At 40.0% G+C, this 27,083-nt stretch overlaps 2 protein-coding genes across 7 annotated transcripts in view; one reads left to right on the top strand and one right to left on the bottom strand.

The window, feature by feature from the left end:
* The window catches only part of LOC106089952 (HIV Tat-specific factor 1), a 52,968-nt gene extending 32,575 nt beyond the window's left edge, over positions 1-20,393 (top strand). The window contains exons 2-7 of the mRNA XM_013255966.2: positions 7,110-8,449; positions 8,523-8,725; positions 19,253-19,419; positions 19,471-19,657; positions 19,719-19,855; positions 19,914-20,393. Of these exons, the coding sequence (XP_013111420.2) occupies positions 7,129-8,449; positions 8,523-8,725; positions 19,253-19,419; positions 19,471-19,657; positions 19,719-19,855; positions 19,914-20,316 (2,418 nt within the window). The 5' untranslated portion in view covers positions 7,110-7,128 and the 3' untranslated portion in view covers positions 20,317-20,393. The remainder of the gene's footprint in view (positions 1-7,109; positions 8,450-8,522; positions 8,726-19,252; positions 19,420-19,470; positions 19,658-19,718; positions 19,856-19,913) is intronic.
* LOC106089974 (trichohyalin) overlaps positions 16,680-27,083 on the bottom strand; it is a 275,208-nt gene continuing 264,804 nt past the window's right edge. For all 6 annotated transcript variants that reach the window (XM_059360993.1, XM_013255993.2, XM_059360995.1 and 3 more), the window contains 6 exons: positions 26,634-26,958; positions 26,211-26,540; positions 26,011-26,122; positions 25,874-25,924; positions 22,642-22,812; positions 16,680-19,146 (listed from right to left, as the gene is read on the bottom strand). In XM_059360993.1, the coding sequence (XP_059216976.1) occupies positions 17,628-19,146; positions 22,642-22,812; positions 25,874-25,924; positions 26,011-26,122; positions 26,211-26,540; positions 26,634-26,664 (2,214 nt within the window). In that variant the 5' untranslated portion in view covers positions 26,665-26,958 and the 3' untranslated portion in view covers positions 16,680-17,627. The remainder of the gene's footprint in view (positions 19,147-22,641; positions 22,813-25,873; positions 25,925-26,010; positions 26,123-26,210; positions 26,541-26,633; positions 26,959-27,083) is intronic.

Raw genomic sequence — 27,083 nt, 5'->3', positions numbered from 1 at the left:
TAATTGAACCATATGCTGTAGGTGGCGAATAGCAAACGAAATAGTGACCGCCAATACTACAAAAAAAAAAACTTTCTTTGCAAAATCAACAAACAAAGGCCAAATAAATAAACAATGCACGAAGAGAAATACTCTGTGTCCCTCGTTCCTGGTTGTGGTCATGGAGGTGAGTGAATGTAGCTGTGCCATTACGACTGTAACTTTTATTTTTGTTTTAACGGAAATGAAAGTCAATTATGGGAAAAACTTGAAGGTCATTATAATCGCATAACACCAACACCGACACCAGCACCACCACCGAGAGGCGAAATAAAAGTCCCACCAGTTTTCATTTCTGCAATTCGTATCGTTTGCCTGTGTTCGTTGGTTGCTTGGGCTCCTTTTCATTTCAATTTTCCGACAAAATTAATGACTGTAACATAAACTTTATTTAATGTTGTCCAAAATGGTCAAAATGAGCACAAGCATATTTTAGGAGCCCCTCGAGTGACATTCAACGTCAGCACCAAATCCGAGCTAAGAATAACAATTAACCTGTACTCGTATACGCATAATTATCGAGGGGAGAAAAGTTTCCATGACGCTCTGCAAACTACTCATAAGGACTGTCCACGATTGGAATAAAACACTCCTCTGGGGTAAATGAAAAATGTTTGTTTCTCTTTCGGGACGAGCTCAACAATCGCAGATTTTCTTTGTAAATTGAAAAGGAAAGCCAGAGATCGCAACACACACCAACTACAAAGTTGCATTTGTATCGTATTAATTGCGAAAATGCCCCTATGATACAAATACCAGATTAACCACGCTCGACAGCCCTGTCTATTAGCTGTACTTTTCCCAGTGCATGTGTTTTCGTGTAATGACAGATTTTCTGTCTGCGACAATTACACTACTTCCATGGTGCACATGATTCTGTGCATCTGTTGAAAGTTGTGTTGATGGCTTCGTACTCCAGACAACGGCTCTCGCTGTTGCTCCGTGTGTCCAGGTTCGAATCCCGTCCGGGCTGTACTGAACATTTTCATTTTCTAGTTTTTTGCCTGTTAGGGCGAAGATCATTAAATTTCACAATTTTTGTTGATTTTTCTTTCGAGACGAACTCGATGATTGGAGATTTTCTTTGCAACTCCTTAATAAAAAAAAATAAACAAATAAAAGGGCGTTAAGTTCGGCCGGACCGAACTTTCGATACCCACCATCTCGGGTGTATAAGTAAACCACTTTTCGTCAAAATCCGGTGAAAATTTTCGAAATATCTTCCGATTTGGACCAAATCCTAATAAGTACAAGTCATTGTTCAATTGTGTATAACAAAATATTGGTCTTTTCAGTAGCTATATCAAAAATAAACCGATCTGAACCATATACAACACTGATGTCGAAAAGCCTAACATAAGTCACCGTGTCAAATTTCAGTGAGAAATGCGCCTTTTATGGGGCCAAGACTTAAAATCGAGATATCGATCAATATGGCAGCTTTATCAAAATCTGGAACGATCTGAGCCAAATCGAAGAAGAATGTCGAGGGGCTTAATAGAGCTCACTGTCCCAAATTTCGGCGACATTGGACAATAAATGCGCCTTTTATGGCCAAATCCTTACATCGAGAGATCGGTCTATATGACAGCTATATCTAAATCTGGACCGATCTGAGCCAAATTGAAGAAGAATGTCGAGGGGCTTAATAGAGCTCACTGTCCCAAATTTCGGCGACATTGGACAATAAATGCGCCATTTATAGGCGCAAGAACTTAAATAGAAGAGTGATCGGTCTATATGACAGCTATATCTAGATCTGGACCAAATTGAAAAAAAGATGTCGAGTGGCCTAACGCAACGCACTGTTCCGAATTTCAGCAAATTCGGATAATAAATGTGGCTTTTATGGGCCTAAGACCCTAAATCGGCGGATCGGTCTATATGGCAGCTATATCCAAATCTTGACCGATCTGGGCCAAATTGAAGAAGGACGTCGAAGAGCCAAACTTAACTCACTGTTCCGAATTTCAGCAAAATCGGATAATAAATATGGCTTTTATGGGCTTAAGACCCTAAATCGGCGGATCCGTCTATATGGCAGCTATATCCAAATCTGGACCGATTTGGACCAAATTGAAGAAAGGTGTCGAATGGCCTAACACAACGCACTGTTCCGAATTTCAGCAAAATCGGATAATAAATGTGGCTTTTATGGGCCTAATACCCTAAATCGGCGGATCGGTCTATATGACAGCTATACCCAAATCTTGACCGATCTGGACCAAATTGAAGAAAGATGTCGAAGGGCCTAACATAACTCACTGTCCCAAATTTCAGCAAAATCGTATAATAAATATTGCCTTTTTGGGCCTAAGACCCTAAATCCGCGGATCGGTCTATATGGGGGCTATATCAAGATATAGTCCGATTTAGCCCATCTTCGAACTTAACCTGCTTATGGACAAAAAAAGAATCTGTGCAAAGTTTCAGCTCAATATCTCTATTTTTGAAGACTGTAGCGTGATTTCAACAGACAGACGGACGGACATGTCTAGATCGTCTTAGATTTTTACGCTGATCAAGAATATCCATACTTTATAGAGTCGAAAATGGATATTTCGATGTGTTGCAAACGGAATGACAAAACGAATATACCCCCATCCTTCGGTGGTGGGTGTGAAAACCTTTAAAAGTCAGCAAAATATGTGTTGTTGCTAACAGCATTTGATTGGTTTCCAGTATCGCGCGATTTCATTTTCGACCAAGAAAAATCATCAGCAGGAGATGTCAAATGGATCATGTTTTGTGTTTATTGCTATTAGCATCGTTGGATAAGTTGGTTTTGAATAAGGGAAGTAAGATTTGATTTGTTTTCTATTGCCCTTATGAATCAAGTCGTCTTAAAGAGCCCTGTTCAAATTCAGATGTGTGCTTTACATCTTACTCTAGTTGGAATGGTTGTAGAACATCATGATCCATTTTGATATGATCCTGCTGATGATTTTTCTTGGTCGAAAATGAAATCGCACCATACAGGAAACCAATCAAATGCTTCTAGCAACAACACACTTTTCACTGACTTTTAAATGTTTTTTGTTATACTCTTCTTCGAATAGAAAGCATTGAACGAAATGGTCAAAAAACCGGAAAATATCCTGCAATGGAATCTCCATGAAATTACTTTATTTTCAAACAAGTTTTAGTTAAACGTTCTTTCCCGGGACGGTTGTCATTCAATAGACATGCGTTAACATTCGTATTCTTTTAAATGAATCCATGTATTCACACGAATCTCACTTTCTTGCTGTTGACCGGTAAAAGAGGTCATTTAACTTGTTGTTTGGTGTTTCTATTTTCTGTCCCAGCTACAGAACTATTATTCTTGGCCAAAATGCTAAATTTGTTGTTTTATCGTGTTTGCCCAGCTGGCATATTGTCGTCGTCACCGTCGCCGTCGTCTTCTTAAAGGCACACTTAAAAGAACTCCACCTAAGAATGGAGTGGAGTAGTGTTATGGGATGGTGTTTCCGTTTTGGAATACATTCAGTTATCGATTGATTCGTAGGGAAAATGTACACCTTAGTTCAATAACCTTTTTTCTCTCTCCATCAACTCCTACAAGTTTCAGACCTGGTTATTGTCTGAGGATTTTTGGTTGGAGTCCCTTCGTATCCCCATGACATTTGACAGGTTGGACGAGAGAGCACAAGAAGCAAAATTGTTAAATATTTAACCATTCTACAAATTATAAATCAACATATCAGGAAATTATACTACAATTTAAAGAAGAGGCAGGGGCTATTGCAACGGAAGCAAAAGGAGGTCGTTCAACTTCCACGGAAGGGAGAAGAGCAGCGGAGAAACCGAAATTTCTTTTACGTATACAAATGTAATCAGTACGTAAGTACAAGAAAGTTGATGGCAACGATGAACTATTGGGCTTGTTAAGAATATTGTACGAGGATTGACGGAAGAGGTTTGCATCATATATTGCTGATGGTAACCGTCTTCAATGAAGGCACAGAGAGCGAGAGAGAGTGGTTTATTTTACTTTAGATTTTTTTTGTAGATTAGGGTAGCATGATGGGGAATCCTGTTGAAGTTCTCATGCATTCGAAGTTTTTTAAACACTTTTTTTTAGAGGAAAACCCAAACTACACTTAGTTGCACAACTTTTTTGGACAATAAGCGAACTTCGACAGTTAAACAAATTCGTTTATATGCCACTTTTGGTAAATAACTGTTTTCAGAGATTTTCACCAACATGGTAGGGTTTCTCCTCTACCAATTCTAGAAACCCCACTCATTTTTCGTCAACTATTAATTTTGGATATGTTCTTTGTGAATAATACTTGTTCTTTGTGAATAATACTTCTAATATTTCGCTCTATGACCAAATATATGCCCCTTATTTCTCAAGACATGATTTGATTTATCTGGCTTACAATTTCACTGTGTCAGAGACAGTGGAGAAGATTTTGCACCGCGACTTCAAAAATATTTACTATTCTGCCTTAGGTGAAAGTTTTCAGGAAGTCTATTGCAATGGGATATATGATTTTATATCTGTCGATGAGAAATGTAGCTTTCTTCAAGATAACATTGGACTTATCTGTGATGCAACAGTCCCCATTCGGACTAAGATGAAGAACTCGGATACTAAGCCTTGGTTTAATTCCACTATTAGAAATTTTATTCGTTACAGGGACCTAGCCTACTCCACGTTTTAAAACGTCTGAACTTCATGAGGAATTCCGCACGGCAAGAAATAAAGTTAATGCACTCATTAGTGATGCAAAATTGGGATATTATTCATCCAAATATTATTCGAAAAGCAAGTGGAGGGTTATAAACCATATCGGGATTGGAAAATCCAAGGCAATTTCTAATTACCATGGTGATATAAATGAATTGAATGAAACTTTTCCGACCTTAGATATAGACTCGACTTTTTTCCAAGACACAAATAGGCTTCCGGAAAGCACAAATGTTGATTGGTGTTTCGAGATTAGATGTGTATCGCACGAAGAAGTTTTACATTGTCTTAGATTAGTGAAGTCAAATGCTATTGGTCTTGACCCACATTGACCCAAGCTTCATTAGAATATTAGTTCCTTACCTTCTACCTTATTTTACTCATCTCTTTAATTCAATTCTAATCACCAGTGCATATCCGGGGATTTGGAAAAGATCAAAGATTATCCCAATCCCTAAATCGAATAATGATTTCCGTCTGATTTCTGTATTATGTTATCTCTCGAAAGTTTTCGAGAAGATTTTGCATAAACTTATGTCCGAATATCTCCATCATGAATCTTTATTGTCCGATATAAAATCCGGGTTTCGTGCCCATCATAGTTGCGTTAGTGCATTAGTTGAAGTTTCGGAATCATTTAGAAGTGAAATTGATGATGGCAACATTGCTTTAGTAGAAGTCATTGGATTATATTTTAGTCCATTCGATTATGAATTGCGCTTTGTAGGGGCTCAAGAAACATAATCGGGAGATCGGTTTATGTGGGAGCTGTATGAGGCTATAGATCGATAAGAGAAGCTGTACAACGCAATTGCAGCAAAATCGGACAAGAATTGCGCCCCCTAGAGGCTTAAGAAGTCAAGATCCCAGATCGGTTTATATGACAGCTATATCAGTTTATGAACCGATTTGAACCATACTTAACACAGTTATTGGAAGTGATTCCGAAACACAACGTGCAAAATTTCAGTCAAATCAGATAAGAATTGCGCCCTCTATTGGTTCAAGAACTCAAGATCCATGATCGGTATATATGGCAGCTAAATCAGGTTATGGACCGATCTAAACCATACTTAGTATAATTGTTGGAAGTTATAGCAAAACTCTTTATGCCAAATTGCAGCCAATTCGGATGAGAAATGCGTCCTTTAATGGCTCAAGAAGTCAAGACCCAAGATCGGTATATATGGCAGCTATATTAGGTTATGGTCCGATCTAAACCATACTTAGTATAATTGTTGGAAGTTATAGCAAAACACTTTATGCCAAATTGCAGCCAATTCGGATGAGAAATGCGTCCTCTAATGGCTCATATATATGGCAGCTATATCAGATTATCAACCGATTTAGACCATACCTGGCACAGCTGTTGGCAGTGCAAAACACCACGTGCAAAATTTCAGCCAAATCGGACGAGAATAGCGTCCTCTAGAAGCTCAAGAGGTCAAGACCCAAGATCGGTTTATATGGCAGCTATATCAAAACATGGACGGATTTGTCCCATTTACAATCCCAACCGACTCACACTGATTAGAAGTATTTGTGCAAAATTTCAAGCGCCTAGCTTCACTCCTTCGTGCTTTCGACAGGCGGACGGACGGACAGACAGACGGACATGGTTAGATCGACATAGAATGTCATGACGATCAAGAATAGATATGCTTTATGGGGTCTTAGACGCATATTTCGAAGTGTTACAAACGGAATGACGAAATTAGGTGGAGGGTATAAAAATAAAATACATTTGTAAATGTGTGTCTCAGTGGATGTTTATAATCATCACTGAATGTATACTCTCCATAATCTTTTTACAAGGCTAAAATTACTACCGCACAGTGGGAGAAAATCGAAAAAAACTAGTAAAAAATATGCCGTGTGAGAACAGGTAGAGATATCTCTTTGAAATTTGAAATGATTAGAGCTGTCGCGTTAGCAAGATCGTGTGCAAAATTTCAAGGCCCTATGTTGCCGGGCGCCTTTTTGTAGGCCCCTAAAGTTGGCCACCTCGGTATTTCGAAAAATTGTTCGGACTGCCAAAGCTTTATTTGGGGTAAGATTTTCAAAATTCTTTCTTTGCTCGATAGTGCAAAAGGCCTACAATATCTCCACTGTTTTCGGGGATATACGAGTTTTAATTTTTATTTGTTGAAATTGTGGCCGAGATTGGGGGATTATTACCTCTAAAAGTATTTTGGAATTCTCGCTGAGGTTTGAACCCCGCTTACACTTTGAAAGTTTTGGGATTTTCTCAAAATTTTATATCTACCGATCCTCAGTGAAAGCCCATCCCACTTCATGTTCTTGCAGACTGCTTCCCATTATTTTCTATTGAGAACTTTAATAATAGACTGCACTCCATCTTTCTTTTTAGCTGAAGCAACCACCACGATATGAGTGAATGTCCAACAGATGAGTCAACTGACATCGACAAACAGGAAACAATCAAGGATGAGGCAAACAATGAAAGAGACAGTTCTCAAACAAAAGATAATTTGGAAACTGGTCACACAATGAAAGTGGTGGGAGTAAATACCTGCCAAGAGCCACTAACAAAGGCGGCAAATGATGAAGTAAATGCTGTGATAGAAAACCCGGACACTAAACAAACAGGCCAAACAAGTATCACAAAGAAAATCAGTGCCGAAACTAATGCCGATAAAGGCCACTCTGGCACTGGGATTCCAAGTACTGAGAACATTGACGGAGTGTCGAAGGGGGAAGCTTCGTCGCTTGGTGCTGATGATGACAGATTAACACACGCAAAGAGTGTTAATGTTGACAGCCTCCCCACCTCATCCATTGGCGGTAAAACTTCTTCTGATGAAAGTGAAGTTAAATGCGACAGGAAACCTCTTACGGAGGAAGTTTCGTCAATATCCTGCCAAAAAGAGGAAGAACAAGTACCAAACCCCCATAAAAGCTCACAAGCAATTAGTAACAATAAAGAGGAAACTTTCTCACAAGAAAAATCCGATGAGCCTTCAATGACACACACAGAAGCAAGTTTTAGAGAAAAACAATCATCCATACCGCCTAAATCTTCCTCCTCTCCCTCCGCGAGCAAACATGACGAAAATGTCACCTACACTGAAGATGGCAGTGCCATTTATACCGACCCTGCCACAAAGTACCAATACAAGTGGTGCACAATAGCCAATAACTGGACACCAATGGTCGCACAGACGCAGTCTTCGGCGTCGTCTGCAGCATCTTCATCATCCAATCCCTATGAGAATGAGCATTACAAATGGTGTCAGGAAACACAAAAATGGATTCCAAAACAAGCACAAGCACAGGTCACCGAAACTGAACATTACAAATGGGATGCCCAAAAGCAGGAATGGTTACCTAAGCAGGCGGCACTTTCTGCCTCCGATCAGGCCCCATCTTCAGATAATGTCTATGATATTGATGAAGATGGCCAACGCATTTACACTGACAAAGATGGCACAGTCTTCTTTTGGGATGTGGAGAAAAATGCCTGGTTTCCCAAAATCGATGATGACTTCATGGCTCGTTATCAAATGAGTTATGGATTCATAGACAACACCAGCGAGGCAGAAAACGAAAAGAGGCAGCTGGAGCAAAAAGCTGCCGAGCTGAGGGAAAAAGAACTGCAAAGAATGACGGAAGAAGCAAAGAGGAATAGCGAAGAGGCAGCCAAAAGTGCAGCAGGACCTGTTAAACGGAAGGCGCCTCAAGAACCACCCAGTAAGAATGGTTTTGTGTCTTCCGATTATCCATTTCCAATATTTTATGTGATTTTTCTTTCGTTCATCTCTAGAATGGTTCGACATTGATCCGGAACACAATACCAAGGTGTATGTCTCCAATTTGCCTTTGGACATAACCTTAGATGAATTTGCCGAGGTCATGGGCAAGTGTGGTATGATTATGCGTGATCCCCAGACACAGAAGTTCAAACTGAAACTCTATACTGAAGCTGATGGCCAAATAAAAGGCGATGGCCTATGTGATTACATTAAGGTAGGTGGCGATAGTGGTTGTTGTTGTTGTTGTAGCAGTTTTATACACCGAAGCGGCGGCCCTTGCCGTTGAAGAACTCCATCGGGTCAATCCGGTACGTACTACCGGCTGCCATGGGATTGCATTGTGGTATTGGTGCAATGCTTCTACCAGTTTCCTTATCTGCATTTGATGTACGCATTAGACATACATGTACAGCAGCATGCTCTTATTATTTTTAGGGTATAGGAGTCTTAAATCGTCAGCACTTTTTTTTTGCTATTTGACACGCATTTACCATGGAACAACTTACATTGCTTTAACCTTGCATGTGCTTTTATAAAGGCATTATTATTTGTGTTGCATAGAGATTTCATTGATCCTTACAAGAGATTTGTTAGACATTTTGATACTCTTATATATAACAACTAAAAGCGTGCTAAGTTCGGCCGGGCCGAATCTTATATATCCTCCACCATGGATCGCATTTGTTGATTTCTTTTCCCGGCATCTCTTCTTAGACAAAAAAAGGATACAAGAAAAGATTTGCTCTGCTATAAGAGCGATATCAAGATATGGTCCCGTTCGGACCACAATCAAATTATATGTTGGAGACCTGTGTAAAATGTCAGCCAATTCGAATAAGAGTTGCGCCCTTTGGGGGCTCAAGAAGTAAAACAGAGAGATCGATTTATATGGGAGCTGTATCAGGCTATAGACCGATTCAGACCATAATAAACACGTATGTTGATGGTCATGAGAGGATCCGTCGTACAATTTCAGGCAAATCGGATAATAATTGCGACCTGTAGAGGCTCAAGAAGTCAAGATCCCAAATTGGTTTATATGTCAGCTATATCAGGTTATTGACCGATTTGAACCCTATTTGGCACAGTTGTTGAAAGACATAATAAAATACGTCATGCAAAATTTCAGCCAAAAAATTGCCTCAAGAAGTCAATTCCCCAGATCGGTTTAAATGGCAGCTATATCAGTTTATGAACCGATATAAACCATACTAGGCACAGTTGTTGGATATCTTAACAAAATACTTCGTGCAAAATTTCATTCCAATCGGATAAGAATTGCGCCCTCTAGTGGCTCAAGAAGTCAAGACTCAAGATCGGTTTATATGGTGGCTATATCAGTTTATTGACCGATTTGAACCTAACTTGGCACAGTTGTTGGATATCATAACAAAACACGTGGTGCAAAATTTCATACCAATCGAATAAGAATTGCGCCCTCTAGAAGCTCAAGAAGTCAAGTCCCCAGATCGATTTATATGACAGCTACATCAGGTTATTGACCGATTTGAACCATACTTAACGCAGTTGTTGGAAGTAATAGCGAAACACGTCGTGCAAAATTTTATTCCAACCGGATAAAATTTGCGCACTTTAGAGGCTCAAGATATCAAGACCCAATATCGGTATATATGGCAGCTATATCAGGTTATTGACCGATTTGAACCATACTTGGCGCAGTTGTTGGAAGTAATAGCGAAACACGTCGTGCAAAATTTTATTCCAATCGGATAAAAATTGCGCCCTCTAGAGGCTCATGAAATCATGATCCGAGCTCGGTTTATATGGCAGCTATATTAGGTTATCATCCGATTTGAACCATATTTTGCACAGTTGTTGGAAGTTATAGCGAAACACGTCGTGCAAAATTTCATTCCAATCAGATAAGAATTGCGCCCTCTAGAGGCTCAAGATATCAAGACCCGAGATCGGTTAATATGGCAGCTATATCAGGTTATGGACCGATTTGAACCATACTTGGCGCAGTTGTTGGATATTATAAGAAGTCAAGACCTCGAGAAGTCAAGACCCAAGATCGGTTTATATGACAGCTATATCAGGTTTTTGACCGATTTATTGGGTTGCCCAAAAAGTAATTGCGGATTTTTTAAAAGAAAGTAAATGCATTTTTAATAAAACTTAGAATGAACTTTAATCAAATATACTTTTTTACACCTTTTTTCTAAAGCAAGCTAAAAGTAACAGCTGATAACTGACAGAAGAAAGCATGCAATTACAGAGTCACAAGCTGTGAAAAAATTTGTCAACACCGACTATATGAAAAATTCGCAATTACTTTTTGGGCAACCCAATAAATTAAACTTGGCACAGTTGTTGGATATCATAACAAAACACGTGGTGCAAAATTTCATACCAATCGAATAAGGATTGCGCCCTCTAGAAGCTCAAGAAGTCAAGTCCCCAGATCTGTTTATATGACAGCTATATCAGGTTATGAACCGATATAATCCCTACTAGGCACAGTTGTTGGATATCATAACAAAATACTTCGTGCAAAATTTCATTCAAATCGGATAAGAATTGCGCCCTCTAGAGGCTCAAGAAGTCAAGACCCAAGATCGGTTTACATGGTAGCTATATCAGGTTATAAACCGATTTGAACCATACTTGGCACAGTTGTTGGTTTATATGGCAGCTATATCAGGTTATAAACCGATTTGAACCATACTTGGCACAGTTGTTGGATATAATAACAAAACACGTCGTGCAAAATTTCATTCCAATCGTATAAGAATTGCGCCCTCTAGAAGCTCAAGAAGTCAAGACCCAATATCGGTTTATATGGTAGCTATATCAGGTTATGGACCGATTTGAACCTAACTTGGCACAGTTGTTGGATATCATAACAAAACACGTCGTGCAAAATTTCATTCCAATCGGACGAGAATTGCGCCTTCTAGAGGCGCAAGAAGTCAAGACCCAATATCGGTTTATATGGTAGCTATATCAGGTTATGGACCGATTTGAACCTTACTTAGCACAGTTGTTGGATATCATAACAAAATACTTCGTGCAAAATTTTATTCAAATCGGATAAGAATTGCGCCCTCTAGTGGCTCAAGAAGTCAAGACTCAAGATCGGTTTATATGGCAGCTATATCAAAACATGGACCGATATGGCCCATTTACAATCCCAAGCGACCTACACTCATGAGAAGTATTTGTGGTTTAAATTTCGAGCTTTACTCCTTCGAAAGTTAGAGTGCTTTCGACGAACAGACGGACGGACGGACATGGCTAGATCGACATAAAATGTCACGACGATCAAGAATATATATACTTTAGGGGGCTCAGACGAATATTTCGAGTAGTTACAAACAGAATGACGAAATTAGTATGCCCCCATCCTATGGTGGAGGATATAACAGGGCCACCTCTCGACAAACGAAGACTACACTTTACAGGACACTGATACTAGCCGTGTTGTTATATGGTTCTGAAGCATGGGTATTTGTGAAAGCACATGAGGCAGTGCTTGGAGTATTTGAGAGAAAGATTCTTCGTAAAATATATGTCTCCAGTTAATGGAGAATGTAGGCGACGTATGAACCACAACCTGTATGACGACACGCATCAAAATACAACGGCTGCCTTGGCTAGCTCATGTTGTCAGAATAGATAAAGAAGCTCCAACAAAGAAGTCTATTGAAGGCAAACACAGTGGTACACGCAAACCGGGAAGACCAAAAGCCCGATGGAAAGATCAAGTGGGGGGAGACCCCTCGCGATTTGGTGTCAGAGATTTTAGAATGAGCGCAGAAGATCGAGGCGCTTGAAACGCTTTTCAACGTTCGGCTAGTGGAACAAATATTCTGTCATAGCCTATTAAAGTAAAGTAAGATCGACGCAAACTGGTCCATATATTTTACGAAGAATCTTTCTCTCCAATACTCCAAGCACTGCCTCATCTGCTTTCACAAGTACCCATGCTTCAGAACCATATAACAGCACGGGTAGTATCAGTGCCTTGTAAAGTGTAGTCTTCGTCTGTCCAGAGTAGCATCTGTTTGCCAGTATTATTCTTCGCTTTATCTCAAAACTGGTGTCATTCGTTTCGGTTACGGCGGTGCCGAGGTAGATAAAGTTACTAACTGTCTCAAAGTTGTGGTTCCCAACTTTCTCCATTTTCTTTATCTGCTCGGTTGTGCAAGGCTTTTTGGGAGTTGATACCATCCATTTCGTCTTATCTCCATATACTGCCAGACCCATTTTCACTGACCCTCTTTCGATTCTTTCAAAGGCTGCAGTTACTACTTCCGGTGAACGACCTATGATGGCGATATCGTCAGCATAGGCGAGTAGCATGTGTTGCCTTGTGATTAGTGTGCCATATCTATTCACATCTGCATCTCGTATAATCTTCTCCAACAGGATATTAAAGAGATCACACGATAGGCTGTCTCCTTGTCTGAAACCTCGTTTGGTATTAAATGATTCGGAGAGATTCTTTCCTATTCTTACTGAGGAACGCGTATTAGCAAGTGTCATCCTGCAGAGTTTTATTAATTTTGCAGGGATACCAAACTCAGACATGGCTTGAAATACCTTTGAACGTAAAGCAGTATCGAAGGCGGCTTTGTAGTCAACGAAGAGATGGTAGGTGTTAATTTGTCCTTCTCGGGTCTTTTCCAGGATTTGGCGCAGTGTAAATATCTGGTCTAGGGTGGATTTACCTGGTCTAAAGCCGCATTGATAGGGCCTAATTATCTCATTGACTTTGAGTTTTAATCTTTCACACAGTACGCTCGAGAGTATTTTGTATGCGATGGGGAGGAGACTTATTCCTCTGTAGTTGGCACATTCCGTCTTGTCTCCTTTCTTGTGTACGGGACATAGTATGTTGAGGTTCCAATCATCGGGTATGCGTTCTTCTACCCAGATTACGATGATAAGCTGATGCATACGCCTTATCAGCGTGTCGCCTCCGGGCTTAAATAGTTCAGCGGGTAACCCGTCGGCTCCTGCTGCCTTGTTGTTCTTTAGTCGGGTTACGGCTACTTGGACCTCATTCTGACTAGGAAGTAAACATTCTATACCATCATCAGGGATTGGTTCTGCGGTATCCTCTTCGCCGCCAACATCGGACACTAGCAGTTGGGTAAAATGTTCTTTCCATGGCTCGATCGTCTTAGATTTTTACGCTAATCAAGAATATCGCTACGTTATAGGGTGGGAATTCAATGTGCTGCAAACGGAATGACAAAATGAATATACCCCCATCCTTTGGTGGTGGTTGTAAAAAGACGAAACGAAATGAAATGAAGGCAACAACACTTTTAGTAATTTTTTTGGGGTTTTTCGTTCTTTTATTTGTATCGCTTTGTTTTGTTTTGTTTTTGTATTATTATTATTATAATTATAATTATTACTTGTTACTTATATACTTAATTGATATATTTTTTAAAATTATATTTTTTGACTATTTCGATATTATCCGTTCTTCTCTAAATGGTAGATTCCTTTGTTGTTGTTGTTGTTGTTGTTAAGGTTAGTGATAATTTACGTTAATGCGAATTATTTTTAATTTAAAATTAAAAATATCATTGAATTAACATTTAATACATTGTTTGCGGTGTTGTTTGCTGATGCATGTTGAACCAAAAAAAAAAAAATACGAGGGGCCAAACAATTTAAAAATAACATTTAATAAAAATCATTTGTATATCATAACTTACATGTTGAGGTAATTAAAAAAAATCGAGTAACACATTTCCGCTCATTAATTCATATACGTTATATGTATGTATTTATATATATATATAAAAGTTAAAAAAAAAAACATCTTCATTTAAAGCTTAAATTTAACAGTAACTCTCTGGGTTATAAATACAGACGACAATATGTAAAAAATAAAAAAACAAAAATATTTTCATATAAAAATGGGATTTCTCATGGGCTAAAACAAATAGCATGTGTTTGTGTGAGTGGGTGTGTGTGTGTGTGTAAAAAATAAACATGTATTTGATAATAATTTTAAGAAAATATTGTTTAACAATGATTGGCTTGATGTTGCTGTCTGTTACATTCATTTAATTGTAAAAAAAAATTATTTGTGCAGTTGTTGGTTTTTCACTTGGACTTACATAAGTTTTATATAATTTATTGTTTTTTTTGTTTATGTTTTTTTTTTTTTATTTTAAATTTTCACATATGGCTACTTTAGAGTTCATTTTTAGAGCAGTGCTTTTTAGAAAAAAACTTAAATCTTAAAGAGCTTTTTAAGTAATTCACGTTTAAATATTCGTTTTGTTTTATTTCCTCATTTTGTTGTTTGTTTTTGTGTGTTCCGTTAAAATTATACAGCATTCCGCTTTTATGGTGTGGTGAATATGTGATTGGATTTGTGATTAAGTGGGGAAGCCTCAAAGTTCTTAAAGGGAAATTTACAAGTAAAAGCGTGTTAAGTTCGGCCGGGCCGAATCTTATATACCCTCCACCATGGATCAACATTAGTCGAGTTCTTTTCCCGGTATCTCTGTTGTGCTGGCTATAGACTGTTTCGGAGCATATTTGACACGTATGTTGAAGGAATGAGAGAAACCGTTGTATAATATGTCATCCAAATCGGATAATATTTGCGCCCTCTAGAGGCTCAAGAAGTCAAGATGCCAGATCGGTTATATGACAGCTATATCAGGTTATATACTGATTTGAACCATACTAAGTACGGTTGTTGAAAGTCATAACAAAACGTGTCATGCCAAATTTCAGCCAAATCGGATAGGAATTGCGCCCTCTAGAGGCTCAAGATGTAAAATAGAGAGATCGGCTTATATGGGAGCTGTATCAGGCTATAGACCGATTCAGACCATATTTGACACGTATGTTGAAGGAATGAGAGAAACCGTTGTTCAAAATTTCAACCAAATCGGATAAGAATTGCACCCTCTAGAGGCTCAAGAAGTCAAGACCCCCGATCGGTTTATATGACAGCTATATCAGGTTATGAACCGATTTCCACCATACTTAACACGGTTGTATGAAGTCATACCGAAACACGTCATGCCAAATTTCAACCAAATAGGATAGGAATTGCACCCTCTAGAGGCTCAAGAAATCAAGACCCCAGATGGGTCTTTATCAGGCTACAGACCGATTGCGGCCGCATTTGACACATACATTGGAGGTTATGGCAGAAGCCGTTGTTCAAAATTTCAGCCAAATTGGATAATAATTGCGCCTTCTAGAGGCTCAAGAAGTCAAAAACCCCCGATCGGTTTATATGACAGCTACATTAGGTTATGAACAAATTTCCACCATACTTAGAACAGTAGTTGGAAGTCATACCGAAACACATCATGCCACATTTCAACCAAATCGGATAAGAATTGCGCCCTATAGAGGTTCAAGAAGTAAAGAACCAAGATCGGTTTATATGGCAGCTATATCAAAACATGGACCCATACAGCCCATTTACAATCCCAACCGAACTTCACTAATAAGAAGTTTTTGTGCAAAAATTTCAAGCCCCTAGCTTCACTCCTTCGATGAAGAATATATACTTTATGGGGTCTTAGACGAATATAGACGAGGAGTTACAAACAGAATGACGAAATTACTATACCTCCATCCTATGGAGGAGGGTATAAAAAAAATGTAAATCCTTTTTTTAGTTACATAAACAATTGGATGCATGAAGTATCTCAAAGGGTCTATCATACATGGCGTCCGGTAATTGCCGAGTTCCTTTCTGCCAGAATAGAATATTTAGTCTACTTTCTTCCATCTACGATAAACTTTGCCCTCACCTCTCATGCTGGCTACTGATTGATTTGCAAGAAGCAAATGGTGTTAAACTGCCATTGGAGTGATGTAGAGGTTGAACATTGAACAACAGACAGAATTGGGGAAAAGGCAACTGGCAGTTGGTCAGTTGGTAACCGAATATTTGAAAAGCTCTTCGGGGTAAGACGTTCCAAGACACTAGTGAAAACTTGAAGCATCTAAAACCACTAAAAGGTTTTTTTTATAGAGCTCCTCTTACAAAAAGACAAGGTTTGAGACTTGCGAAGTTCCTCTATCTTGGTTGAGTACTTGCTCTCATATTTGGTTTGGGGTAAAACGTTCCGAGACAATAGTGAAAACTTGAAGCATCTAAAACCACTAAAAGGTTTTTTTTATAGGGGTCCTCTTACAAAAAGACAAGGTTTGAGACTTGCGAAGTTCCTCTATCTTGGTTGAGTACTTGCTCTCATATTTGATTTTGAGGAATCCATGACTTAAGTTTAACAAATAAAGTAAAATGGAAGACCGTTTGTAATTTTTTTAAAAAGTTTAAAATGTGTTGAAAGTTCATTCGTTCGATTTTTGATTCCATCTAGCATCCATGGGGTCGTGTATAAGGTATTGAAATCTAGCTTGGCTTCTCTTAGTTGTTTAATGATGATGACGATGGGTTGCGGAGGCCGGGTGTAGAGCAGGCAGGCAGGGAGTGTCGTTGGTTTTTTGCTTGGGAATACTTGTTAAAATCTATTAAAAAAAAATCTGGTGCATTGTATTTTGCTGGAATCAGCATCGTTTAAGGATATGTTTGTTTATTTACAATTCATGTGGGGTTTTCGCAAAAATATCCTTGAAATATTTTCTCACCCAAGTTTTTTGGCATTTGATTTTTTTAATGTTTCTGAAAAAACAAAAACCCGCAACTGCGCAGGCTTTCTCCTTTTCTTTGACGCTCTTTGCAAGATTAAAAGTTGGTGTCGAGTGCCAGGCAGGTGTCAGCGGGAGAAGGAAATGAGCCCGGGAACAAAAAAATCAACCAAAATGAATCGTTCGATAATGCAACAGAGTATATTTGTGAATTTTCTTTTTTTTTCAAAACGAAACGTTGCTTTTGTTGTTGTTGTTGTTGTTTTCTTATACTGAATATTTAGGTTTAGTAAAAAAAAAAAAAAAAAAAAAAACTAAAGTTATGTAGAAAATGTTTCTCAGCTCTCTTATCCGCCAACAACAAGAGAGTAAACAAAACTTCTGCTCTTTTCCTGCTAAGGGATTGCGTTCCGAGAGCTAGAGCGAGAGAGAAGTGTATAAAGTGGAAGTGTGAAAGCTTAAAAGTTCGCTTATTCGTATGGTCGAATTAGTTTCGTGGGAGTGTTTTAGGCCGCGTCGTTCGTTTCAGCGGACAGATAGGCCCTTTTCTCGCGCATCTCTTTCTCCTTCTTTCGCTGTCGGCGCTTTTCCAGGAACTCCTTGCGCAGCTCCGGCGACAGGGAGGCGAGACGGTTTCGTATGTTGTTTTTAACTTCGTTTTTGGTTTCTTCTTTGCGTGCTTCTTCTATGCGCTTGGCCATTTCTATTTTCTCGAGGCGTTCCCTTTCCTCCTTCTCTTCCATGCGCTTTCTTTCCTCCTCTTTGGCTTTGGCCTCTTCTTCGGCCCGTTTGGTTTCCTCTTCAAATTCGTATTTACGCTGTCTCTCGGCCTCCTCCAGTTCGTATTTAATGCGAGCCTCCTCCTCCTCAATGCGCTTCTGTTCGTCCTCCAGGCGTTTGATTTCCTCTTCACGTTTGCGTTGGATTTCGGCACGTTTTCTTTGTTCTTCGCGCAGACGAGCCAATTCTTGTTCCTCAACGCGGCGCTCTTCCTCTAACCTCTGGAGTCGCTGACGTTCCTCCTCTTCGTCCAGTCGTCTCTTTTGCTCTGCCTGCCTTTGTTTTTCTTCCTCCTCGATTTGTCGACGATTCTCCTCATCGTGCAAGCGTTTGCGTTCCTGCTCTTCGGCCAACTGACGAGCTCTCTCGTCTTCGGCTTGCTTCAGACGTTCCTCGTATTCCTTGCGTCTTTGCTCTTCCATGCGTTGGCGCTCTTCTTGCTCCTTTTGTTCATCTTCTAATCTCTTCTCATACTCTTGCTTGCGTTGCTCCTCGGCTCTGGCTCGCTCCTGTTGTTCTTGCTCGCGCATTTTCGCCAAGTAATCCTGTCGTCTTCTCTCTTCGGCCTCGTCTTCCATGCGTTTACGTTCCTCCTCGTCCTTTTGCTTCTTTAATGCTTCGATCTCCTGTAACTTTTCATTTTGATGATCCTGCATTTGCTTCTCGCGTTGCTGTCTCTGCTGAGCGGCCTCATTCTCCTTCTGTCGTATCTCATCCAAGTCACGTTGCGTCTGTTGCTGTTGCTGCTGCTGTAATTGACGTTGTCTCATTTTCTCTTCGCGCATTCTACGTTTCTCTTGTTCCCTTTGTTCGCGTTGTCTTCGCAAACGCTCTTGTTTCTCGGCGCGCATGCGTTCTTGTCTCTCACGTTTGCGCTGCAAGCGTCTCAGTTCCTTCTCGCGTTGTCTTTGTAGCTTGCGATCCAATTGGGTACGGCCAGGACCATTTCTACGTTTCTCCAAGTTGCCGGGCGAAGGGGTGACCACTTCATGGGGAGCTAGGATTTCGTTGTCGTTGGTGTTCGCTGTGGAGGGATAGAGAGTGGTGGTGCGGAAACGAGGATGTCTGGTGGGAGTGTAGTTTTGCTGTATATCATTGGGATGGGTGGGATTTGCATAGTTGACATCATTCTCACTGGGAGTTTCAGGTGTGGGACGTTGTGGACGTCGGCGACGGTTGTGGCCTGGGCGTGTGGGCACTACCATTTCTTCGTTGCTGCCATCTGCTATGACGCGGCGATTGTATCTGAAAGAAGCCGAGAGAGAGAGAGAGGAAGTTAGAGTATTGTGTTGAAGTTTCAGGTCTTAGGAAGAAATTATTTTAAGTGAAATCATTTCCATTCCCTTTTAAGGTGGAATCAGTTAATCTGGCCTTAAAAATACTCGATGAATACGTGTTAAGAGGTCATAAAATACGTGTGCAGCCAGCCAAATTTCAAATGAGAGGCGAATACAACCCTGCCCTGAAGCCCAAAAGGAAAAAGAAAGACAAGGAAAAGTTGGCCAAAATAAAAGAAAAGTAAGTTTTGCTGTTTTTTTAGCTACACTCTGACAAAGTTTCTCTTCTCAGGCTCTTCGATTGGCGACCCGAGAAAATGCGAGGAGAGAGATCCAAAAACGAAAAAACTGTCATTATCAAAAATCTCTTCCATCCTGAATTATTTGAAAAGGAAGTTCAACTCATATTGGACTACCAAAACGATTTGAGAGAGGAGTGCAGTAAATGTGGCACTGTGCGCAAAGTAGTGATCTACGATGTAAGTTGAGCAGAGGTGGATCTTTTTTTTTCTAAAATTGTCATTGTCATTCCCTTTTCAGCGTCATTCCGAAGGTATTGCCCAGATAAATATGTCATCTCCAGAGGAAGCCGACTTAGTTATACAAATGATGCAAGGACGATTTTTTGGCAAACGTCAACTGAAGGCCGAGCACTGGGATGGAAAAACGAAATATAAGTAAGTTACGCCGGACCAAGTGGGAAGAAATTGCATATAAGCGAATTTTGTATTTTAGAATTGAAGAGACGGAGGAAGAAATCAAAAAACGTCTCAACAAATGGGATAGCTATTTGGAAACTGATAAGTCTGACACAAAAGAACCGAACTCAGAAGATTCAGCGAATGCGCCAAGGGACAAGGACAATATACCAGAGAAGACTGGCATAGAAGAACCGAACCCAGAGGATTCAGCGAATGTGCGAAGGGATGAGGACACCAAAATAAAGAAGTCTGACATAAAAGAACCGATCCTAGAGGATTCAGCGAATGGGCCAAGGCATGAGGACACCAAAATAGAGGAGTCTGACATAAAAGAATCGAATCCAGAGGATTCAGCCATTGGGCCAAGGGATGATGACACCAAGATAGATAATTCTTTAAATCCTGCGGAAGAGATTGCAGAAAATACTGTTCCGTGAACACGAAATTTGAAGAAGTGTTGGTACAGCAAGAAACTGTTGTATCTATTTTTCTTCTTTTAATAATTTGATGAAAATGAAAAAAAATACCTCTGTAGAAATAAAGAAAATAACTGAGCAAAATTTATGTCAAACTCAAAAACAAAACCCCTTTTCGTTACAATTGCAACAGGGTACTTTATTTAAGTCTTAAATCAAAGAAGTTGGAGTCGACAATATTTTATTTAATACTAGCTGAAGCAAGCATGCTTCGCCGCTCCTTCTTTCCTCTCTAAGGCTTTTGATTTGAGCGCTTTAGTGACATGGTCAGTAAAACAAGTTTCATATTGTGGTGATTGGTCTATATATCAATTTGGCGTGCTTTGAGGGGTTCGGGCCCCTAAGACGATCTAGATATGTCCGTCTGTTAATTGAAATCACGCTACAGTCTTCAAAAATAGAGATATTGAGTTGAAACTTTGCACCGAACCTTTTTTTGGTCCATAAGCAGGTTAAGTTCGCAGACGGGCTATATCGGACTATATCTTGCTATAGCCTACCTATAGACCGATCCGCCGATTAAGGGACTTAGGCCCATTAAAGCCTTATTTATTTTCCGATTTTGCTGACATTTGGGACAGTGAGTTGTGTTAGGCCACTCGACATCTTTCTTCACTTTGGTCCAGATCGGTGCAGATTTGGATATAGTTGACCGATCTCTCGGCTTAAGGTCTTGCTCCCATAAAAGGCGCATTTATTGGCCGACGTCGCCGAAATTTGGATCAGTTAAGCCCCTCGACATACTTCTGGAATATGGCACATATCGGTCCAGATTTGAATATAGCTGCTATATAGACCGACCCTCCGATTTAGGGTCTTAGGGCCATAAATGCCACATTTTTTATCCGATTATGCTGAAATTTGGGACAGTGAATTGTGTTGGGCCCTTCGACATCCTTCGTCAATTTGGCCTAGACCGGTCCAGATTTGGATATAGCTGCCATATAGACCGATCCCTCGATTTAGGGACTTAGGACAATAAAAGCCACATTTATTATCCGAATTTCCCAAAATTTGGGACAGTGAGTTGTGTTAAGCCCTTCGACATACTTCTGCAATGTGGCACAGATCGGTCTAGATTTGGATATAGCTGCCATCGAGATCGATCCTCCGATTTAGGGTCTTAGACCCATAATAAAAATTTATTATGCGATTTTGCTGAAATTTGGGACAGTGAGTTGTCTTAGGCCCTTCGATATCCTTCGTCAATTTGGTTTAGATCGGCCCAGATTTGGATATAGCTGCCATATAGATCGATCTGCCGATTTAGGGTCTTAGGCCCATAAAAGCCACATTTATTATCCGAATTTCCCAAAATTTGGGACAGAGAGTTGTGTTAAGCCCTTCGACATCCTTCGTCAATTTGGCCCAGATCGGTCCAGATTTGGATATAGCTGCCATATAGACCGATCCTCCGATTTAGGGTCTTAGGCCCATAAAAGCCACATTTATTATCCGATTTTGCTGAAATTCGGGACAGTGAGTTGTGTTAGGCCCTTCGACATTCTTCGTCAATTTGGCCTAGATCGGCCCGAATTGGATATTGGCGCCATATAGGCCGATCCCTCGATTTAAGGTTTTGGGGCCATAAAAGGCGCATTTATTGTCCGATTTCGCCGACATTTGGGACAGTGAGTTAAGTTAAGCCCCTTGGCATACTTCTGCAATATGGCCCAAATCGCTCCAGATTTGAATATAGCTGCCATATAGACCGATCTCTCGATTAAAGGTTTTGGGCTCCTAAAATTCGCATTTATTGTCCGATGTCGCCGAAACTTGGGACAGTGCTTTGTGTAAGGCTCTTCGACATTTTCCTGTAACTTGGCCCGAATTGGTTTAGATTTGGATATAGCTGCCATATAGACCGATCTCTCGATTTAAGGTTTTGGCCCCATAAAAGCCGCATTTATAGTCCGATTTCACTGAAATTTGGCACAGTGACTTGTGTTAGGGCTTTCGACATCCATGTCGTATATGGTTCCGATCGGTTTATTTTTAGATATAGCTACTGTACTTATTAGCATTTGGTCCAAATCGGAACATATTTCGTTATAACTGCTATGGGGCATAAGGTATGCAATTTTCACCGGATTTTGATGAAAGGTGGTTTACATATATACCCGAAGTGGTGGGTATCCAAAGTTCGGCCCGACCGAACTTAATGCCTTTTTACCTGTTAATGTATTAAATTTCCCCAAAAATATCAATTTATCATTGGTAACTCGACTGATACTACCAGCCAATTTGTTTCTATTAAAAATGTCAATAAGATGTCCATTAACTTACCTTCCTTTTCCTTGACGATCGATCACTTCCAAAATAACCTCATTGGCCAATTGATTGGGATAGGTGGCATTCCAACGATGGTAGACCTTGTGACGATTCTTCTCACTAACCTTCGGCATTTTATGTTGGCATATGAAGCGATGTTTATCCACACAGGTACGTGATGACCATCTAAATGACAGCGCGAAAGGCGAGAGGCAGAGAGAAAAAAGGCAAATGTAAATGAAATAAAATTATAATATTGATTGCACAAATGAGATTAATTGCAAGCCTCAGCTCAACTCAGCTCAACTCATCACAAAACAACACCAAACTAAATTTGAATGCAAAAACCGTGGGGCTGGCTTATTAATGATGGCCGGTTCCAACGCCGTTATGTGTTGGGCCTAAATAATTTATTAGCGTTACAACGTAATTAAACACATATTCTCTCTATGTGCTGGTCGGTTCGTCTGGCCGTCGTCCGTTCCTTTGTTAGGTGTTGTTTGCTCGCTGGCACTAACTTTCCATTTGGAAAAAATCAAAAGTCTGTGCAACACACTCTGCGCCTGTCAATTAAGATATCCACCTACTTTTGCAACATCGTCTGACATTCGCACGTTTGTCAGTTTAATTTCTTGCTTGCTGATATCGTGAATGTGCTCGCTCACCACAATAACGTATCGAGCTGCCTCGACGACATGTGAGTGGAAGCCACCGTGTCCATGGTATTTATGAACTGTACTGCCGCAGTTAATAAATTATTCTGCGTCCATTTGCCACTGCATTTAATTCGGCCAGAACGTGTGTCTTATTTAGAACAATGACATTTTTTATTACTCCTATTTGTGAGGGGTTTAAGCGATTTTCCAGATTTCTAAATGCCAAGTGAAAGTTTAAAAGACTTGCAGAAGCTCTAATTGATATGAAAAATGATTACCACTTGGTTTTAGCACATGCCATTAAAGCGAGCTTTAAGTGTCCGATAATAAAAAAAGGAAAGTGGAGTAAAGTATTTGCTCTAAGAGAAAGATGCTTGCTTAAAGCCTTGCTATAATAGCACAAGGACTAAATTTAAGGCTTAAATAAAAACCTTTTCTTATACCCACCACCGTAGGATGGGGGGGGGGTGTATATTCATTTAGTCATTCCATTTGCAATGCATCGAAATATCAATTTCCGACCCTACAAAGTATATATATTTCGGATCCTCGTAAAATTCTAAGACGATTTATCGATGTCCGTGTGTCTGTCCGTCCGTCTGTTTTAGTCACTCTACAGGCTTCAAAAATTGAGATATTGAGCTGAAATTTGGCACAGATACGTCTTTTTGATGCACGCTGCTAAAGTTCTTGAAAGAAGCCACCGTAGCGTAGAGGTTAGCATGTCCGCCTATGACACTCAACGCCTGGGTTCGAATCCTGGCGAGAAATATGAACATATCATAAAATATGTTCAGAGGTGGTTTTCCCCTCCTAATGCTGGCAATATTTGTGAGGTACTATGCCATGTAAAACATCTCTCCAAAGAGGTGTCGCATTGCGGCACGCCGTTCGGACTCGGCTATAAAAAGGAGGTCCCTTACCATTAGGCTTAAAAAAAAACTTAAGTCGGATTGCACTCATTGATATGTGAGAAGTTTGCCCCTGTTCCTTCGTGGAATGTTCATGGGCAAAATTTGCAATAGACCGATTTTCCGATAAAGGGTCTAATGCCCGATTTGCTGAAATTTCAAACAGTGAGTAGTTTTAGGCCTCCCGATATCTGTTTCAAATATGGTCCAGATCGGACTATATTTAGATATAGCTGCCATATGGACCGATCTCCCGATAAAGGGTCTGAAGCCCATAAAAGCTTTATTTTCCCACCGATTTCGTTTAAATTTTTAACAGTGAGTAGCTTTTGGCCTACCAACAACTGATCAAAATATGGTTCAGATCGGGCTATATTTAGATATAGCTGCCCTATAGACCGATCTGCCGATAAAGAGTCTGATGCCCATAAAACCCCTATTTATTACCCGATTTCGCTAAAATTTGAAACAGTGGGTTGTTTTAGGTCTCCCGACCTCCGCCCCAAATATGATTTGAATAGGACAATGTTTAGATATATGTGCCACATAGACCGATCTCCCTATAAAGGGTCTAAAGTCCATAAAAGCTTTATTTTTTATCCGATTTCGCTGAAATTTGAAACAGTCAGTAGTTTTAGGCCACCCGCCATCCGACCCAAATATGGGAAAAATAGGACTGTATTTAGATATAGCTGTCATATAGACCGATGTGCCGATTAAGGGTCTGAAGCTCACAAAAGCTTTATTTATTACCCAATTTTGTTGAAATTTGAAATACAAAATTCAACAGTGACTTGTGTTTATTAGACCACTCAATGCCCGTGCCGAATTTGGGTGCATAAGTTATCCAATTTTCATTGGATTTTGACGAAAGGGGGTTTACATTATATACCCGCGGTGGTGGGTATCCAAAGCTCGCCCCGGCCAAACTTAATGCATTTTTACTTGTTTCATTGTAAAAAAGTTCTTTTGGGGCGGTAATCATTTAAATGTGTTGTTGCTGTAGCAGTGTGATGTATTCTATCTTTCGTCTGCCTGATTCTCAAGATCCATAAACTCGGCGTCTAAGGTGGAATGTGTCGAGAGGGATCTGGGTCTGAGTCGAGTGGGTCTGATTGGGCAGTTGTTGTTGTTGTAGCCACATGTCCATATCTGGAGGTGGCGATCCTCCTCTAGCTCCTATTGGTGAGCAAGCTCGTTCCGCTCCAAAGGACCGAACGCCGCGGGAACATGATGGCCATTGGTTATTTAAAGGTGCCAATAACTCGCCTTTTCATATCGAGCATCACAAGCACTCAGTATTAAGGAAAGAGCTGGTGACGCCCTATGACGCCTTACTGATACACTCCGCTCGATACCGCTGATTGTCGGTGATTGCAATTGGAGCTACTTCACTAGCCGTAACCTGTGGACGCGTCCGGTAACCCTTAGCTGATCTTCCCATGATAAAGATGAATGCCACACAGATCGATTCCAAGCTGCGAGGTGCTCATAATTATCGCATGGATATAGTCTGGCTCTAGCAATATTCCACTTTGGGTACTCTTAAAAGAGGACACTTTTATGTAACTATAAATAATTTGGACTAGCTGAGTGCTTGGCTTGCTTCTTAACAATTTAATGGCTATAAATATTTTAGTATTTTCTACTTTAGTTACAAATCTGACAAAAAAAACTTACCTGTATTTCAATTCTGGATCAAAAACGGCACAATGATTTTCCAAGTTTTGTCTGAAAAAAGTGAAGTTTAATACATTACCATTAAGTTTTAAGTTTTTTTTTTGTTCTTAAAAAGCTAACAGTTTTTGCCAACTTACTCATTATATTTTGGAGAGAAATCACTGTAGGTCAAGTTACGTCCGCTAATACTCCATTGCCACATTTTGTTAACCCAATCGTAAGTGGCACCTATCCATATGGGATCCGTATCTAAGTAGAAATTCAAAACAAAATCAAATTGCCTTCATTACACACACGCACACACACACACACACATACAAAAACACTCTCTACTTACTTCCGTTTTGGGCATCATGTTTCAAGAGGAAATCTCTTAGCTTGCGATTTGAGTACTTTTCCGGTTCGGCTAAACGGGCGTTCTTATCCTTGCAGAAGAAATGAGCCTCCAACCAACTGCCCTGTTGTGGGGGCAGTGAGAAACACTCGGTGCCGATGCGTTGGAAATTGGGCGGACACATGGCATACATGCGTCTGGTGCGGGGTTTTTCCTGTTCGCTGTGTGAGGCTGCCATGGCGCCTCCTGTTGTATGGGGTGGCGCAATATTTTCGAAATTTACCCCCACCGATGCGCTCGATTGGTGGTATTGCCCACATGCTATGTGTAAAACTGTAAGACGGGAAGGGCAAGGGGAAAGAATATTAAATTGTCAAACTTTACACGAGATGCTGCAAGTAAATTTGCATGGATGTATTCTCTCACCTAAGGCTAAAATTATTATAGTTAAGCGCATTTTGCTGGTTTGTTGTCCTCCTCCGACTGTCAGATGACTATGTACAATTTGGTCTTGATTGCAGATTCCTTTTATCAATGAGCAACAAAATTCGTATTTGTTGTGGGATGTTGCTTTGTGGCCTAAAATTGACTCCTTTTGAGGTTTAGTTTCTTTGTTTTGCTGTGCAAATTTATTGCTGGGTGTTGCTTTGGATTTTAACAATAAACACTTGATTGATGTGATGCTTTGGCAAAATCTAATGATGTCTCTTGCATGTTAGCGCCCAAACGATTTTTTTTTCTCCGAAAACAACTGAAATGAAGAGTGGAAGAAAAAATCTGAGTTAATGGTAATTTTAACAAATCTGCGAATCGATTACTTCATGAAGACTTCCTGGGAAATATGAATGTTTTAGTTCGCTTTGGTTAACCACAAAT

The sequence above is a fragment of the Stomoxys calcitrans genome, chromosome 1 (genome assembly GCF_963082655.1).
Source record: "Stomoxys calcitrans chromosome 1, idStoCalc2.1, whole genome shotgun sequence".
Classification (NCBI taxonomy): Eukaryota; Metazoa; Arthropoda; class Insecta; order Diptera; family Muscidae; genus Stomoxys; species Stomoxys calcitrans.
The sequence above is the reverse complement of the archived record's forward strand: the minus strand, read 5'-3'. Positions and strand labels throughout refer to the sequence as shown.